Source organism: Nomascus leucogenys, chromosome 20 (assembly GCF_006542625.1).
Source record: "Nomascus leucogenys isolate Asia chromosome 20, Asia_NLE_v1, whole genome shotgun sequence".
In the NCBI taxonomy this organism is placed as follows: Eukaryota; Metazoa; Chordata; class Mammalia; order Primates; family Hylobatidae; genus Nomascus; species Nomascus leucogenys.
The window spans coordinates 76,947,464-76,961,670 of record NC_044400.1 but is presented as its reverse complement, the minus strand read 5'-3'; the positions used below and the strand labels follow the sequence as shown (position 1 = coordinate 76,961,670).

The window sequence follows — 14,207 nt, the reverse complement described above, 5'->3', positions numbered from 1 at the left end:
GGATATGGAATGTTTCATATAATTATAACTGTATAATTCGATGTGCACGTCTGGGTCTGATCTGCAACTTAAGCTAGGACAGCAACTAAACTACTAGTCGTGGTTACTCAGAGAGTTGGTAACATGAGTGCTTTTTTTAAATTCTGCTGTTTTTATTATTTATTTATATATTTATTTATTTATTTTTGAGATGGAGTCTTGCTCTGTCGCCCACGCTGGAGTGCATCGGTATGATCTCAGCTCACTGCAACCTCCGTCTCCTCAGTTCAAGCAATTCTCCTGCCTCAGCCTCTCAAGTAGCTGAGATTACAGGCACCCACTATCATGCCTGGCTAATTTTTGTATTTTTGTAGACACAGAGTTTCTCCATGTTGGCCAGTCTGGTCTTGAACTCCTGACCTCATGTGATCTGCCTGCCTTGGCCTCTCAAAGTGCTGGGATTACAGGCGTGAGCCACTGCACCCAGCCTATTTTTATTATTAGGAAGAAAATGAAGCTGCTACCTGACCAGACAGAATTTTCCTGGGCCTTGTTTTACTCTTTTTTATTTCAATAGTTTTGGGGGAACAGGTGGTATTTGATTGGGCCTTGTTGAAGCTCAGCTTACTACCCTCAGCGTGGGGGTGGGATGGGGCTCCTAAGGATTTGTTTAGTGTTGTGTTCGGATCAGGTGCTTGATAAAAACATGTAGAACGTGTGGATGGTGTTACCTTTAAGACAGAGCTGCTACTGAGACCTGTTCATCTAGTGGTTCTTATTACTAGATTCTATTCTTGCCAGCTGTGTGGTCTTAGATGAGTTCATTAACCTCTCTGAGCCATACACTCTTTTAAGAGGAAGGTAATATGACCTTCCTCTGGAGTGTCTGGCCCCTGGCACATAGCAGGATGTCAGGACAGGAGCAGAGAAACGTGTTCTCAGTCTTTGACGCCTCAGGATGGGCCTGTCCTTCTCTACCTTGGCCTTCTGTCCCTACAGCCTGACTTGGTGCCTGTTCTCACAGTTGGAGAGGCACAGATCCTAGGTGGTCTGCTTCTGCCACTAATTTTCTCTCTGTGGCCCCAGGCAAGTCTCCTTCCCTCTCTTGCTCAGCTTCATCCCGTTTCAAAGAAGGAAATGCGCTAGACCGATTAGGTTATTTTTTTGTTGGACATTTCTGGAGGGCCACCACGTGCCAGATCCCACACAGGTGTTGCTGGGCTTACGAAGCTAAGCCGGCTTGCAAAGGTGGTGGTCCCTGCATAGAATGAGCTTGCAGCCAGGTAGGGGAAGGTGAGGCAGGCAGGCAGGCAGGCAGTTTTCTGGGATGCCCCAAGATCATGACAGCACCATCAGAGGCGTATGGGTGAGGTCCTTGGAGAGCTCAAAGGCATCTGAGAGGACCTCTGCCCCAGGGTATGGAAACTGGGAATCATCTGGGAATGGCTAGAGAGTGAAGAAGGTTATGACAGGGCTCAGACACTTGTAGACTTTTCACCTAGGTTCCTGGGTGGAGGCTTGACTGAGAATTTTCCCTTCCAGCTCAGACATACCTCTTGAATCCTGAAATGGACAGTGTCCTCCAAAGCTCATTGTCTTCAGAGTCCTGGCCTGTTCCCGAGCCGGAGTGGCCAGCACAGACAGCCCAACTGGATTCTCTGAAGGTGAGAAGGCACCTGTCACCTCATTTCCTAAATGAACTTTGTTATTGAAAGTACAACACATTTACAGCTTAGCAAATTATCCAAGCTTTATACACCCAGAAAGCCACCACCAGGTCAAGAAATAGAACACAACCGACTCCAGAACAGCCCCCCGGTTTCACCCTCAGTCTCCTTCTATGATCTAATTTTAATGTTTGTTTCTGGTCAAATCATGTGTCCTAGGTCTGGTGACATTTTTTTTTTTTTTTGAGATGGAGTCTTGCTCTGTTGCCCAGGCTGGAGTGCAGTGGCACGATCTCGGCTCACTGCAACCTCTGCCTCCTGGTTTCAAGCGATTCTCCTGCCTCAGCCTCCTGAGTATCTGGGATTATAGGCGCCCACCACCAACATGCCCGGCTAATTTTTGTATTTTTAGTAGAGATGGGGTTTCGCTCTGTTGGCCAGGCTGGTCTCGAGCTCCTGACCTCGTGATCCACCCACCTCGACCTCCCAAAGTGCTGGGATTACAGGCATGAGCCACCACACCCGGCTGGTCTGGTGACTTTTAGTGGATGTTGGACATCATGTATGAAACCTTGATGACACAATTTGAGGCCTGACAGTATCTCCATCCACAGAGGACTTCTTCTGTTCTGCTCAGGGCAGGCCATCTTCCTCACATCAGGGCTGAGTCGACGAGGAGTTCCAGTGCTCAGGAGGTCTGCTGCGTTTCCGGTTCACGCTCACTCCTAGGGCATAAAAGCCTGTCGAGTATCTGAGAGCCCTTTCCCCTGTCGGCCCCAAGAGGCTGCTCAGAGCTCTCCTTCGCTTTTCACCCTCTCAGCTGGCTCCTTCCTGCACAGACCCTGCCTTCACCTCAAGGGGAAATAGGTCCTCAAGTGCCCTGCTCGCTTTTCTTGGCTTCTGTTCTATTTTCAATTTTGGTCTCACAAGTCCTCATGGCCTTGGTAGCTCTCAGATGGCTTCAGACAAATGTTCTGTTACGTTTCCCCCTAGCTTTTCTAGTTGCACATACTGCAGGTTTGGTCCCAAAGACCCTAATCAGTCATTGCCAGAGCAGCACTCCCCTCTGTCTTCCCAGAGAAAACTTACTTTACTTATGAGCTTTGGGGTCTGGCAGATCTGAGTTCAAGTCCCAGCCCTACCCCTTTTTAGTTCCGTGTGATGCTGGGCAAGTACTTCATCTGCCTGCACGTAACTGTCAGCTGTGAAAGGCGGCTGCCTGCGTCCTACTGTTAGGAGGAGAAATCAGGCAGGCAGAGCTGAGTGTGTGCCTGGCACATCAGAGGTGCTCACAGTAAAAAGGAGAAAGCAGCCATTATTCAGAAGGAAAACTGCTCTTACTCATTTTATTTCAGCCGATTGTAATTTTTCTCCCTTCTTTTATCCCCATGGCTTCTTTCCTGTCTCCATGATTACTTTAATTTATTTTATCTAGAAGATAAAAGAGACAACAATATTTGCCTCTCAGGCTTGTTGGGACAATTCAATGAAATCATGCATATGAAGTATTTATTATAGTGCCTGGAATCAAAAATAGAGGAGGTATTAAAAAAATGATAGCTATTGTTATTGGCCTTAAACTTTTTTTTTTCTGATGGGTAAACTTCATTTTAAATGACTTCTTATCTAGTAATAAAAACAAAGCTTTGATCATTCCTAGGATAATTACCTCTGATTTTTTATTTTGATCTACCTTATCGGCAGCAGGTAGAAGATATTTTAGGCAGGCTGGGCACAGTGGCTCACGCCTGTAATCCCAGCACTTCGAGGGGCCGAGGGCGGATCACTTGCGGTCAGAAGTTTGAGACTAGCTGGCCAACATGGTGAAACCCCGTCTCTACTAAAAATATAAAAATTAGCTGGGTATGGTGGTACATGCCTGTAGTCTCAACTACTCGGGAGGCTGAGGCAGGAGAATTGCTTGAACCTGGGAGGCAGAGGTTGCAGTGAGCCAAGATCGTGTCTCTGCACTCCAGCCTGGGCAACAGAGTGAGACTCCATCTCAAAAAAAAAAAAAAAGAAAAGAAAAAAAAAGAAGAAAATATTTTAGGCGAAGGGAGCACTTGCAAAAAGACGGGAGGGTGAGTGCCCATGAGGCATTTGGAGGCATGGCAAGCAACATCGCTGGAGCATAAAGTATGAGGAGGTAGAGAGGAGACTAGAAGAGGATAATGATGACAGTGATAGCAACAGCAGCGAAACAGAAAACATACCCAAATCTTACTGCGCCGACATTGGCTCATCCAGTCCCACAAAGGGCCCACCAAATAGATATCAGCATCAGCTCCACTTTACCTGTGAGAAAAGGTGAGGCACAGAGGGGGCAAAGGTCACCCAGCTCACAAGTGGCAGAGCTGGGCTCCCAACCCGGGGCACCTGGCTCCGGAGCTGGCCCTCTGATCGTTCTGTGGCCAGATGGGGCGTGGCCTGGATGGGGCGGGGTTGCGGGAAGAGGAGCAGTCCCTCTTCCCTCCCTCAAAGTTCCAATCTGGAGCTCAGTGTGAGAACGAACCCTCTAATGTCTGCTGTCAGTGATACTGGCCAGAAACCTGCAGCAAAGCTTTTGAGGACATAGTTGGAGTGATATGTTGCATGAATGGATAAACCAAAAATGCATCTTAATACCCTTATGGTTCCAAGTTTGTCAGGTGTTCTTCAGCTTTCTTCAAAGTTATCACTAAAAACACAGAATGCCACTGGACTGGAAACCCTTCCTCTGTTGGAAATCATTTCAAGTCCATAGAGGACTTCTGTTTCTTTGCAGCAAGATGGCAGAATGTCAATTTAAACGTTTTTCCCATGCTTTGCATGGTACCTGGCCCATGGGAGGCCTTCAGAAGCACTTGTCGGGTAAGTAGTTAGCCAGAGACAGGGACCATCAGGCTGTTTCTCTGGAAGGCGCACGGCACGTGCTCCTGGTTCCCAGCACTGCATTTTCGCTGCAGTCTTGGTTCTGTCCAGTCGTCATGAGCATTTGGGGACAGAGCTCCCTGCCCTGGGCAAAAACAGACTGCAAGCCATGTATCTGGGCTGGTTTTGGGGAAGAGCTTCCCATGCTGAAAACAAACTTGTTAAATAATGACACCAGGGGTTTAGTGACCTACAAGGAAAATGAGGCCATGGAGTTTTGAAGGGCAGTAACTAAATTTGCCGCATGTCACACAATTCTATTACTGTACGGTCGAGCTTAGTGAAAAAAGAAGAGAGCTTAAGAGTACGCAAACATGTCCTGAAAAGGCTGACAAATCTTTAGTGAGTGAGGAAATGTTTCGCCCTCTATATCATTAGCCTCATCCTATCACTCAGCCACTGAAAATCCAACACTACATCCCTGGGTTCAGCTGTCACTGTGGTGGGGAATCAGGCAGGCTTGAGAGCCGTATGGCCTAGGTTCAAATCTTGCAGCAGGCTCCTATTAGCTGTGTGGCCTTGGGCACAGCACTTCACCTCTCTGGGCTTCTGTTGCTTCATCTGTATGATGGGATAATAATAATAGCACTTATCTTCTTGGATTTTGTAAAGATGCGATGAATCAATACGTGGAAAGTGCTTGGAATGATACATCGCAAGAGCTCAGTAAATGTTCACTGTTGTAGATTGAACCCTAGGAAATTGCCAATATTATACTACTCTTTCCCTCAGAAACAGTAATTTCATATGGCTTAAACTATCATTATCATTATTATTATTGTTGTTGTTGTTTTTGAGATGGAGTCTCCCTCTGTTGCCCAGGCTGGAGTGCAGAGGCATGATCTTGGCTCACTGCAACCTCTGCCTCCCAGGTTTGAGCGATTCTCCTGCCTCAGCCTTTTGAGTAGCTGAGATTACAGGCATGCACCACCACACCCAGCTAATTTTTGTATTTTTAGTAGAGACATTCATTTCAAAACAAAAAGTTAAACTACATTAAAATAAATGTATGCACTTTGACACTTCCTGGGGAGCCCTCAGTTCCTTGTCCTTGTCCTTGTTTGTCCTTCCATGAAGGGACAGCCACTTCCAGGAGGGGACAGAATTGGACAGGTAGCGCCTTTAGTAGAGACAGGGTTTTACCATGCTGGCCAGGCTGGTCTTGAACTCCTGACCTCAGGTGAGCCACCCACCTCAGCCTTCCAAAGTGCTGGGATTACAGGCATGAGCCTGGCAGACTATCATTATTATTATTATAAGATGGAATCCAGACTCCTACACGCATATTAGTCAGCCCGGAATGACCTTGTGTTTTAAACACATAACAGAATCCTGCTCCTCCCCAAAAGCCGAGCTCAGACACTGCCTCCATGAGGCCTTCCCAGCTCCGCAGTGTGCAGTCAGCACTTCCGTCCTGGAGGCTTCATCAGCACCTGTGTGGGTCTCTCTTCAGGCTTGAACACTGCAGCATAATATTGAGTTTATGTGTCTGCCTCTCCCACTGGATTGGAAGTGCTTTGAGGGCAGGGACAAGGTCAGGCTTGGCACATAGTGATCGCCGATTCCCTGCCTCTGCTGTCCAGCCTCTTTTTCAGCCGTCTTCCACCGGCGAGGCAAAAGGCCCTGCTCATTGCAAACCTGCGGCTGCTCTTGCCTCCCAGGACTGGTGGAGAAGTTGGCTCCATTCTGCTCATCTGTCTGGCAAGGCATCGACACACCTGCCACACCCTTTAGAGGAGGGAGAAGAGGCATTAGCAGGACTCACATGTTACCATGTTACCTAGTGAGGTGGTCCTTCCTGTCATTTGCAGGGAAGGTGCCTGAGAGGTGTGAGATGCTGGTCGTGAAGGGATCACAGGTACAATAGTGACTGGAAAGGAGACGTAGAAAGAGCGGAGATTTGAAATCAGATGGGCTTGGCTTTGAACTTGAAGCCAGCCACTTCAGAGCTAATACATTTAGTGAAGGCATTTAGAATCTCTTAAACTGTTAAGTGGGTTTTCATCTATAAAGTGGGCCTGATGATAGCTTGTTGGGGGAACTAAGTGAAGGCAAGTAAGACGGCATATTTGGGGAAAGCCCTGAGATGTGCTGGGCATGAGGTTTGCAAACAGCAAGACATTACTTCCCCTTTCAAGGGAAGGTCACTTTCTCTTATCACCGGGAAGGAGAAAATTTATAGAGGATATCCACTCTACAGGAACGCCCGCTCATGACTGTATTGTCAGGCACCTACCACATGACATGGAGAGGGAGCCTCACGCTGCCCCAATCTCATTTTCTGACCCAGAATGCAGTGATGACAGCGTGTGTCTCATTGAACTGTCACCAAAGGAAGTGAGCCAATGTGTGAAGAGTATTTGGTGCCAGGCACAGAAAGTGCCCCGTAACTGTTAGCTATCATTGTCATCTCTTCCTTTGATTAAACTTGTGAATGGAGGGGCTTTTACAAACATGTGGACACAGAGACCATTTCATTGTCCTCTTGCCTGCAGCTCCCTCTGTCCTTGGTGTCCACACTTGATCCTGGAACGTGCCTGGCAGCGGTCACTGTGGAACCAGGACTCCCCGCACAACGTCTGCAAGAAAAAGGCGGAATGCCCTGTCCTGCCCTCCAAGTCGATAACGTCTCAGCACCCTCCGAGCTCCTGAGCCCAGCGAGGATCCTGGCTTTTCACCAAGAGCTTAGACAAAGCATTTGCAGCAATTCCCAGGTCCATAAATCACCACTGGAGTTATAAATGTAATAGGGCCACTCATTCTCCGGAGCCATTTCATAGACTCCATAAATATTTGAAGCAGAACCTTCAGAGAGTGCTTTAAGAAATTGGTAGCAATCAAAGCCCTCATTTAGTGGCAAGTGGTTTTGTCTTTGGCTTTGGGATTTTGTGTTCATTGTCAGAGTTTGAGAGAAATGCTGGCCTGTGCCTGGCAAATTCTGAGGAGTTTGGCTTTGGCTGTGTCAAGGCAGCATAGGAAATATTTACTGTACCAAAACCTATTGAATGATTGGTCCAGAGGTTCTCAACTGGGAGCAGTTTTAGCCCCCCAGGGAAAATCTGGCCATGTCTGGAGACATTTTTGGTTGTCACAGCTGGGACGCTGCTACTGGCATCTGGTGGGTAGAGGCCAAAGATGCTATGAAACATCCTACAATACCCAGGCCAGCCTCCTACATCAAAGAATTACAGCCCGAGGGTCGCCAATGCTGAGGTCGAGAGCCGAGGACAGATCTCATAGCTCCGAACATGATCAGCCATGGAGAATTGTTTTGTTATTTTTTCTGCCCCCGGGGTCCTTCCCATGTTTTAGAAGAATTTTTGTCTAGTAAGTGAAACACCTAACTTAAGTCATTATATATTTTACATTTAAAAACATTAAAACTAACCAGAACTTTCTAATCAGTCCATTCACTCCAAAAATGTCTATTGATATCCACTGGATGCCAGGCAATGTGGCATGAAGGAGAAGAGACAAGTCAATGTTGATCCTGGCGCCGGGGACCTCACAGGACAATGGGAGAGATACTCTTGTGAGTAAATCAGCACGTACGCAAGTGTCACATGTGCCCTGAATGACGGGATGAAGGCAAGGGTCCGTTCTACTTGGCTTGGGAGAATTGGAAGTCAGCCACAAAGGAATGGCTGGGCATCGTCCCGTGGGTGAGGTGGGAAGGGTGCTGCTGTATGAGGGAACTCATGTGCAAAGGCCCTGAGGTATAAAACTGAACTGTGGATGTGCCCCTGGCGGGAAAGTGGGCAAAGCATGCTCTTGTCAAGCCAGCTGCAAGCAGTCCCATCCAGCACCCATCCAGCACCCCTTCCTTCCACCAAGAACAGAGACTTGTGCCCCAAATCAGGTGGGCGACCCAGGAGAAGAGCACTTCTATCCTGAGGGCAGCCCCCCAAAAAGAGAGTCTGGGGGCTTGGACGACACACACCAGACCCTGACCCAGGCTCACCTACCAGAGATGTCACTTCTCACTTTGGGAAGGGGCTGAGGAGGGGCTTAAGGGAAAGGCCAAAGCCGCTACCTGTCCAATTCTGTCCTCTCCTGGAAGTGGCTGTCCCTTCATGGAAGGACAAACAAGGACAAGGACAAGGAACTGAGGGCTCCCCAGGAAGTGTCAAAGTGCACAGATTTATTTTAACATAGTTTAGCTTTTTGTTTTGAAATGAAAATTACACAGAGTTCCCGTAGACTCTTCCCCGGGCTTCCCTTGATGTTAACATCTCATGTGACTTATGTTGTACAATTATAGAAACTAGTGGGTTTTATTTCGAGGAAAATTGGGGAGCCACTGAGACGTTAAGAAACGCGGCCTCGGCACATTGAGTTCCACCCTTTAAATTAGTTTATGGAGTTTTCTGATGGGTTAGCACTTCATCCATGTATTCCTGGATTGATTTACCCACAGATCTATTTATTTATTCAATATGCATTTAGTGACTGCTGTGCGAGCGTCTGGCTGGATGCTGCTGGGGAAGAAGTAAAGATGATGCTGTCCATCTAGGTTTTCAGGGACCCCTCTGGAGACCCTGTGGCCCCGTTACCACCCCTCAAGGATCCCCAGATTGGAAACCACTGCGGTGATCCCTGTGTCGGTTCGACCACCCTAGGGCTTCCCTACAATTTCCAAGCAGGAAGTGACCTGCAGCACTTGTTTGGTGATCCGCCTTCTGCCTCCCTGTGTATTTTGGGGCAATGTCATTAGCTTTGAGCATCAGGAACATGACAGAGAGAGGACAGAAACCCGGTGCAGTCGAGGACAGCCAGCTGAGCCCTTGCTGAGCCAGCGAGATGCAGCGTGGTGCCACCACATCTGGTCTCCAGGACTCCCAGGAGCTCAGACATCCGGTGTCTTGTCACTTCATGCTCCCCTCTGCCGTGCTCACGTGCTGGGCCTGGGCAGAAAGGCAACCCAGGAAATCCATTAAAGCAAGCCAAGACGACCTTTGCAGCTTAACACAACGAGTCCCTAATAAATCATGTTTCCAAGGCAGAGCCACTTATTCTGCCAGGCCATGAATTCCCATCTGGGTCTAGCACTTTGGGTCCGCTCAAGCTTTGTGCCCTGGCTCCCTGGGGCACAGTACAGGATGGCGGACTCCCCTCGCCTGGTCTGTAGACCGCAGCCTTTGGAAGTGCACGTGGTGGCTCCTTGCCACCCATCAGATGCTCCGGGGGCAGGACCTGCTCTGGCACCCCAGCAGGTTCAGGCAGGAACTTGGCACACAGGAGCTGGTCTCAGGCTGCCCCGCAGGCAGGGAATGACTCTACGAGTGACCCTGAGGCCTCTGGAGACCAGCCAGACGGTCCAGCCTGGCTCTGCGGCAGAAAACAATTTGTCACACGAACTGTCAGCAAACAACAATGGTGGACTTCCCTGGAGGCGGAGCCCTAAACCCTGCGAGGTAAATACACCCCTCCCCCACTGCATAAAGGGGCCCTACCTCGGCTTTTAAGCAAATCAGAGGAGAGGGTTGGCTTGGCCTGAGGCCAAGCAGCAGAAGCATTAGTGCAAGGTCCCTCCCTGCTGCCTGGCTTGTTTTCCTGTGCTCCTGGGAGGCCTTCTGCTTGAGCTGCAAAGGAGTTCTGCTCAGCAGATGCTTCTCTGAGCACTTGTCAGGACAGGTGAAGGGCTGCGGTTTGGTCACAGGAGTCTCACTCCAGGTTCCTGTCCTCCAGATTTTGCTCTAGCCGAGTGACATGAACAGGGACAACACAAGGCCCAGGGGCCATGGAGTGGGCGGCTGACCAATGAGCAGTCAGGGAGGGCTTCCTGGAGGAAGTACCCTCTGAGTTGAGTCCTGGAGATGAGCAGGGATCAGCCTGGGAGAGGAGGCCTCCAAGCTAGGAGAAATCATGAGCAAAAGCCCAGGTAGGGTTGGGGTAGGAAATGGTGGTAGAGATACATGGCTTTCTGTAATCCTGGAGTGGAAGGTTCCAGAAGGAAGACATTGCCTTTTTTGTGATCCTGCTGTGTGACCCTCTCTGATGTTCCCACAATGAGGAAGTCACCTAACCACACACTTCTCACAACCTATCGCCATGGTTATATGCATGACTGTGTATCTGAGGGCAAATTGCTAAGAGGAAATCCTGGGTCAGAGGAAGTTAACATTTGTCATTTTGTTGGCCTTGGCCAAACTCCACTCCTCACCCTCTTTGAAGTTGTAGCAGTGTTTTAATCTACTTGCGGAGCTTGGGGGTGCCTGGGGCCCCCAACCCTGCCAGCACCTGCCTGTGATGTGTGGATTCTATTTAGCATCACAGACAGGGCCCTGTGCTGACAAGGATGCTTCTGAGTGGGGGAGATGGGAGTTAGCAAGCAGGTGTCTGCTTGCTGACTCCACCGGAGGGGCCAGCTGCGTTTCCACCTGCAGGTGCTCACAAGCAGGAGTGACCTCAGCTGGGAAGCTGGGATCTGGCTGCCGGGGATGACTGATAGAGCGCTGGGCAATTTGGAGGCTGGTGAGGCGCTGAGAAGTGGCCTTTGGGCTGAGCCAGGAAGGCTTATATGGTCCTGTGTTCCTATCCTCATCCACCATGCGGCAGCTATGGGCCCTCTGCCTGGCCCCTTCAGGCTTGGCTTCCTCCTGGGAAAATGGCAATTACAGCCCTGTGACATCATCTTATCTCATGGAGCCTTGAAAGGTATCACGTGGCCAGTGCCCCGTGGTGGCATTCACAGCCCAGGTGTGTGACCACCCCTCGTCCTTTCCCCCGTAACGCTGGAGGCAGGTGACCCAGGAGCCAAGCACACACCCCCGCCTGGCTTTGGACCCCAGCTCTTCCCCTTACCTCTCCCTGCCTCTGTGATCTCATTGGTAAAATGGGGTTGCCTGCCTCCAAGGGCGGTGGTGAGGTGTGAGTGAGTTAGCGTCTGTGAAGCACTCAAGGGGGGCCCTGTGACATGCTTAGAGCTACAGAAATGCCGCCACTGCTTTATCTCCATGCTTGTCATTTTTAAAAAACAGAATGAAAACAAATCACTTAAGGTGCGGGTGGGAAGGAGAGGTAGGGGCAGGCGCTCAGAGGGAGACACGCTCACAGCTGAAGAGCTCACGAGGAAGACAGCAGGGGTCAGAGGGAAGCAAGGCTGCTGCTTCGGGCCTGTGCACAGGGCAGGTCAGCAGAGGTCTGCAGGGGTTGTAACGAGCCTGTCCGGAGGTTTCCTTCTCAGCTTTAATCCTGAAAGTAACAGGAGCTCAATGCCTGCGGCTGCTGAGGCTTCTCTCGGGTCTCTCCCAACCAGCATCTCTGGTCCTTTCCACTGGTCAGTCTTTTCTGGAACAGCCTTTCCCTTGGATTTGAGGGTTGTTTTGTCTGGGCCTTCTGGAGGTGGGCTGAGCTGGGCATCTTCCGTTCCCTAAATGTCCACATTTGTTTATCTGGAAGAATTTGCATCCCTGCTGCTTGGGCCAGTAACTTTTACTTGATTTGATCCTTTAAAAATGAATGAATCAAATACAGGCTGGCATGTGACACTCCAGAGCCCTCCCCTCTCCATGCACTGCCTGCCCAGGGATCCCTAGATGGGAGTGGAGGTCAGCTTTGCTGCCTGGAGCTGATCCCCCTCCCCCATCCTCCCAGTCCATCTTTTCTCCTCTCCTTTCCCTCCCAACACACATCAATTCCCTTATCTGCTACAGAATCTCAGCCCATTGCTCCCTGGGGCCCTCGAGCCATGGCTCTGTCTGAGTGGCTGAGAGTAATTTAGCATCAGGCAGCAGGTGCAGGGCTGAGGGCAGGGGTGGGGGGAGCTGAGCTCCCAGCTGCTGCTGCTTCCCCATGCCCAGCCCTGGGGCTGGGTTCCTGGTGTTTGCTGGACACTGGGCCAGACCCCAGATCAATACCCCACCCCCAGCCTGACACACACAAGGGGAGGCTGCAGACAGGAGCCTAGAGTAGCCACTCCCTGTTGTCACTGATAGTCCATCCATGGCACACACACTGACTGCTGTGGGCCTACTGTGTGCTGTCGCTGTCCTGGGAGCTGGGGAGGCAGAGCCAGCTCTTAGCTTGGCTGTGGGTGGGCTCACTGTCAGCAGCAGGAACCAAAGAGGCATTGACCCCGCTCTTCCAGAGCTACTGTGTCTGGTTGTTCAGGTTGTGTCCTAAGCAAGTCACTTGGTCCAGGGGCAGAAGGGGCTGAAATCCAGCCGTACTCTTTCCTTGGGCTGTGCCTGTCTGGAGGAAACAGTGCCTTTTACAGAGGCTGCCTCAGCCGTCCTGGCCAAGCCCTGCTACCTATGTCCACCTGGAGCGGGCATCTTTTTGCAATTCTGCACAAAGGCACTGTGTGGCCCAGCACAGTGTTTTTTGCTGACTCAGACCTGGCGATGCTGAGTCAGCAGCCTGGGGTGGGCAGGTCTTGGAGTCCCCAAGGCCTCCCAGCAGGGCCCTCCAGCTTCGCTTGTACAGTGCCAGAGGGGCTGGACCTGCCCCCATGCGCCCTCCTGCCAGACTCAGGAGGCTGGCACTCTCCCAGGACCTGGCCTGCGAGCAGTCCTGCCATGGGATGATGGGACGGTGCTCTCTGCTCACTGGCGGGATTAGGATACTGCTGTCACTGCGTCCTGCCTTTTATCCCCAAATAGTCGCAGCACCTGCATCCTGGGTCCTCCTTTAGGAAGTTACTGTGACTCCACCCGTGCCCAGCTTGAGGCCAGGTTAGTACTGGACAAGGACCCAAGGCAGTGGGAATGGTCGTGGAGCTGCTGCTTCATAGCTGTGTGTCTCTAGGTGAGTCTTTTAACCTCTCTGTGTAAGTCAACTGTAGCCACAATATTACCGTGTAACAAACCAGCCCAAACTCAGTGACTCCCAGCCATTCTTTCTCACTCTCTGGTCTGCAGCTCGGCTAGGGTTCAGCTGACCAGGCTGGGCTCAGCTGGGAGGCTTTGCTTCAGGCAGAGGGCTGGGATTCAGGCCCGCTCCATGCCACAGTAAGTCGCATGAACATCAGTGGGGCGGGGACTCACACTCCTCTGCTATGGTAGGAGGAGGAAGAACTGATAGCATCCAGCCTCCTGCCTCTCACAGCAGACCTAGGACACCCCATGCAGGACAGGGGTCAAGACCAGAAGCAGCCACCTGAAAATAGTGCTCATCACAGAGCAGGCTCCCAGCAGCTTTTGGCTCCCTTTGGCTGTTCCTTGAATATCTTCACAATGGCATAAAATATTTCTAGGCAAAACCAAAACTTATGATAGGGAATTCAAGTGGAGTCAGGGGTGGATGCACGCAGCCGGTGCCAAAACGAGTTGTTCTTGGAGGGGGGAGTGCCGGTGCCGGGAACTGTGCATGTCCATGGCCTCTCTGAGCACGCTCCTTCCTCTCCCGGAAACCCGGCTTTGTTTCTGGCTTCTCCCTGAGGATCTAAGTAGAGACGTCCAGAAAAGAACGATGGAGTCCTCGAAGGAGCCAGCCCGTTTCTCTCTATAGCGCTTGACCTTTTAGGCAGTTTGGAATATCTCCCCCCAGGTTCCCTTAAGGAAGGGAAGTGGTGAGGGAAGGGGTGGATAGAGTGGATGGAGGTCCCCAGCCAAGGACCTTCCACCCACAGCCAGGTGGGGAGCGGTGGTCCCTTGACTGTGCCGCCTGGGGCCAGAGACCAGCCCCGCTGCTTCTGAGGAGGGGCCAGCC

The 14,207-nt window shown here is 50.8% G+C and overlaps 1 protein-coding gene across 2 annotated transcripts in view; it reads left to right on the top strand.

Moving 5' to 3' along the window:
• Window positions 1-9,558, top strand: part of C20H4orf50 (chromosome 20 C4orf50 homolog) — a 67,505-nt gene extending 57,947 nt beyond the window's left edge. For both annotated transcript variants that reach the window (XM_030801075.1, XM_030801076.1), the window contains 2 exons: window positions 1,522-1,643; window positions 7,052-9,558. In XM_030801075.1, the coding sequence (XP_030656935.1) occupies window positions 1,522-1,643; window positions 7,052-7,297 (368 nt within the window). In that variant the 3' untranslated portion in view covers window positions 7,298-9,558. The remainder of the gene's footprint in view (window positions 1-1,521; window positions 1,644-7,051) is intronic.
• Window positions 9,559-14,207: the final 4,649 nt, after the last annotated feature.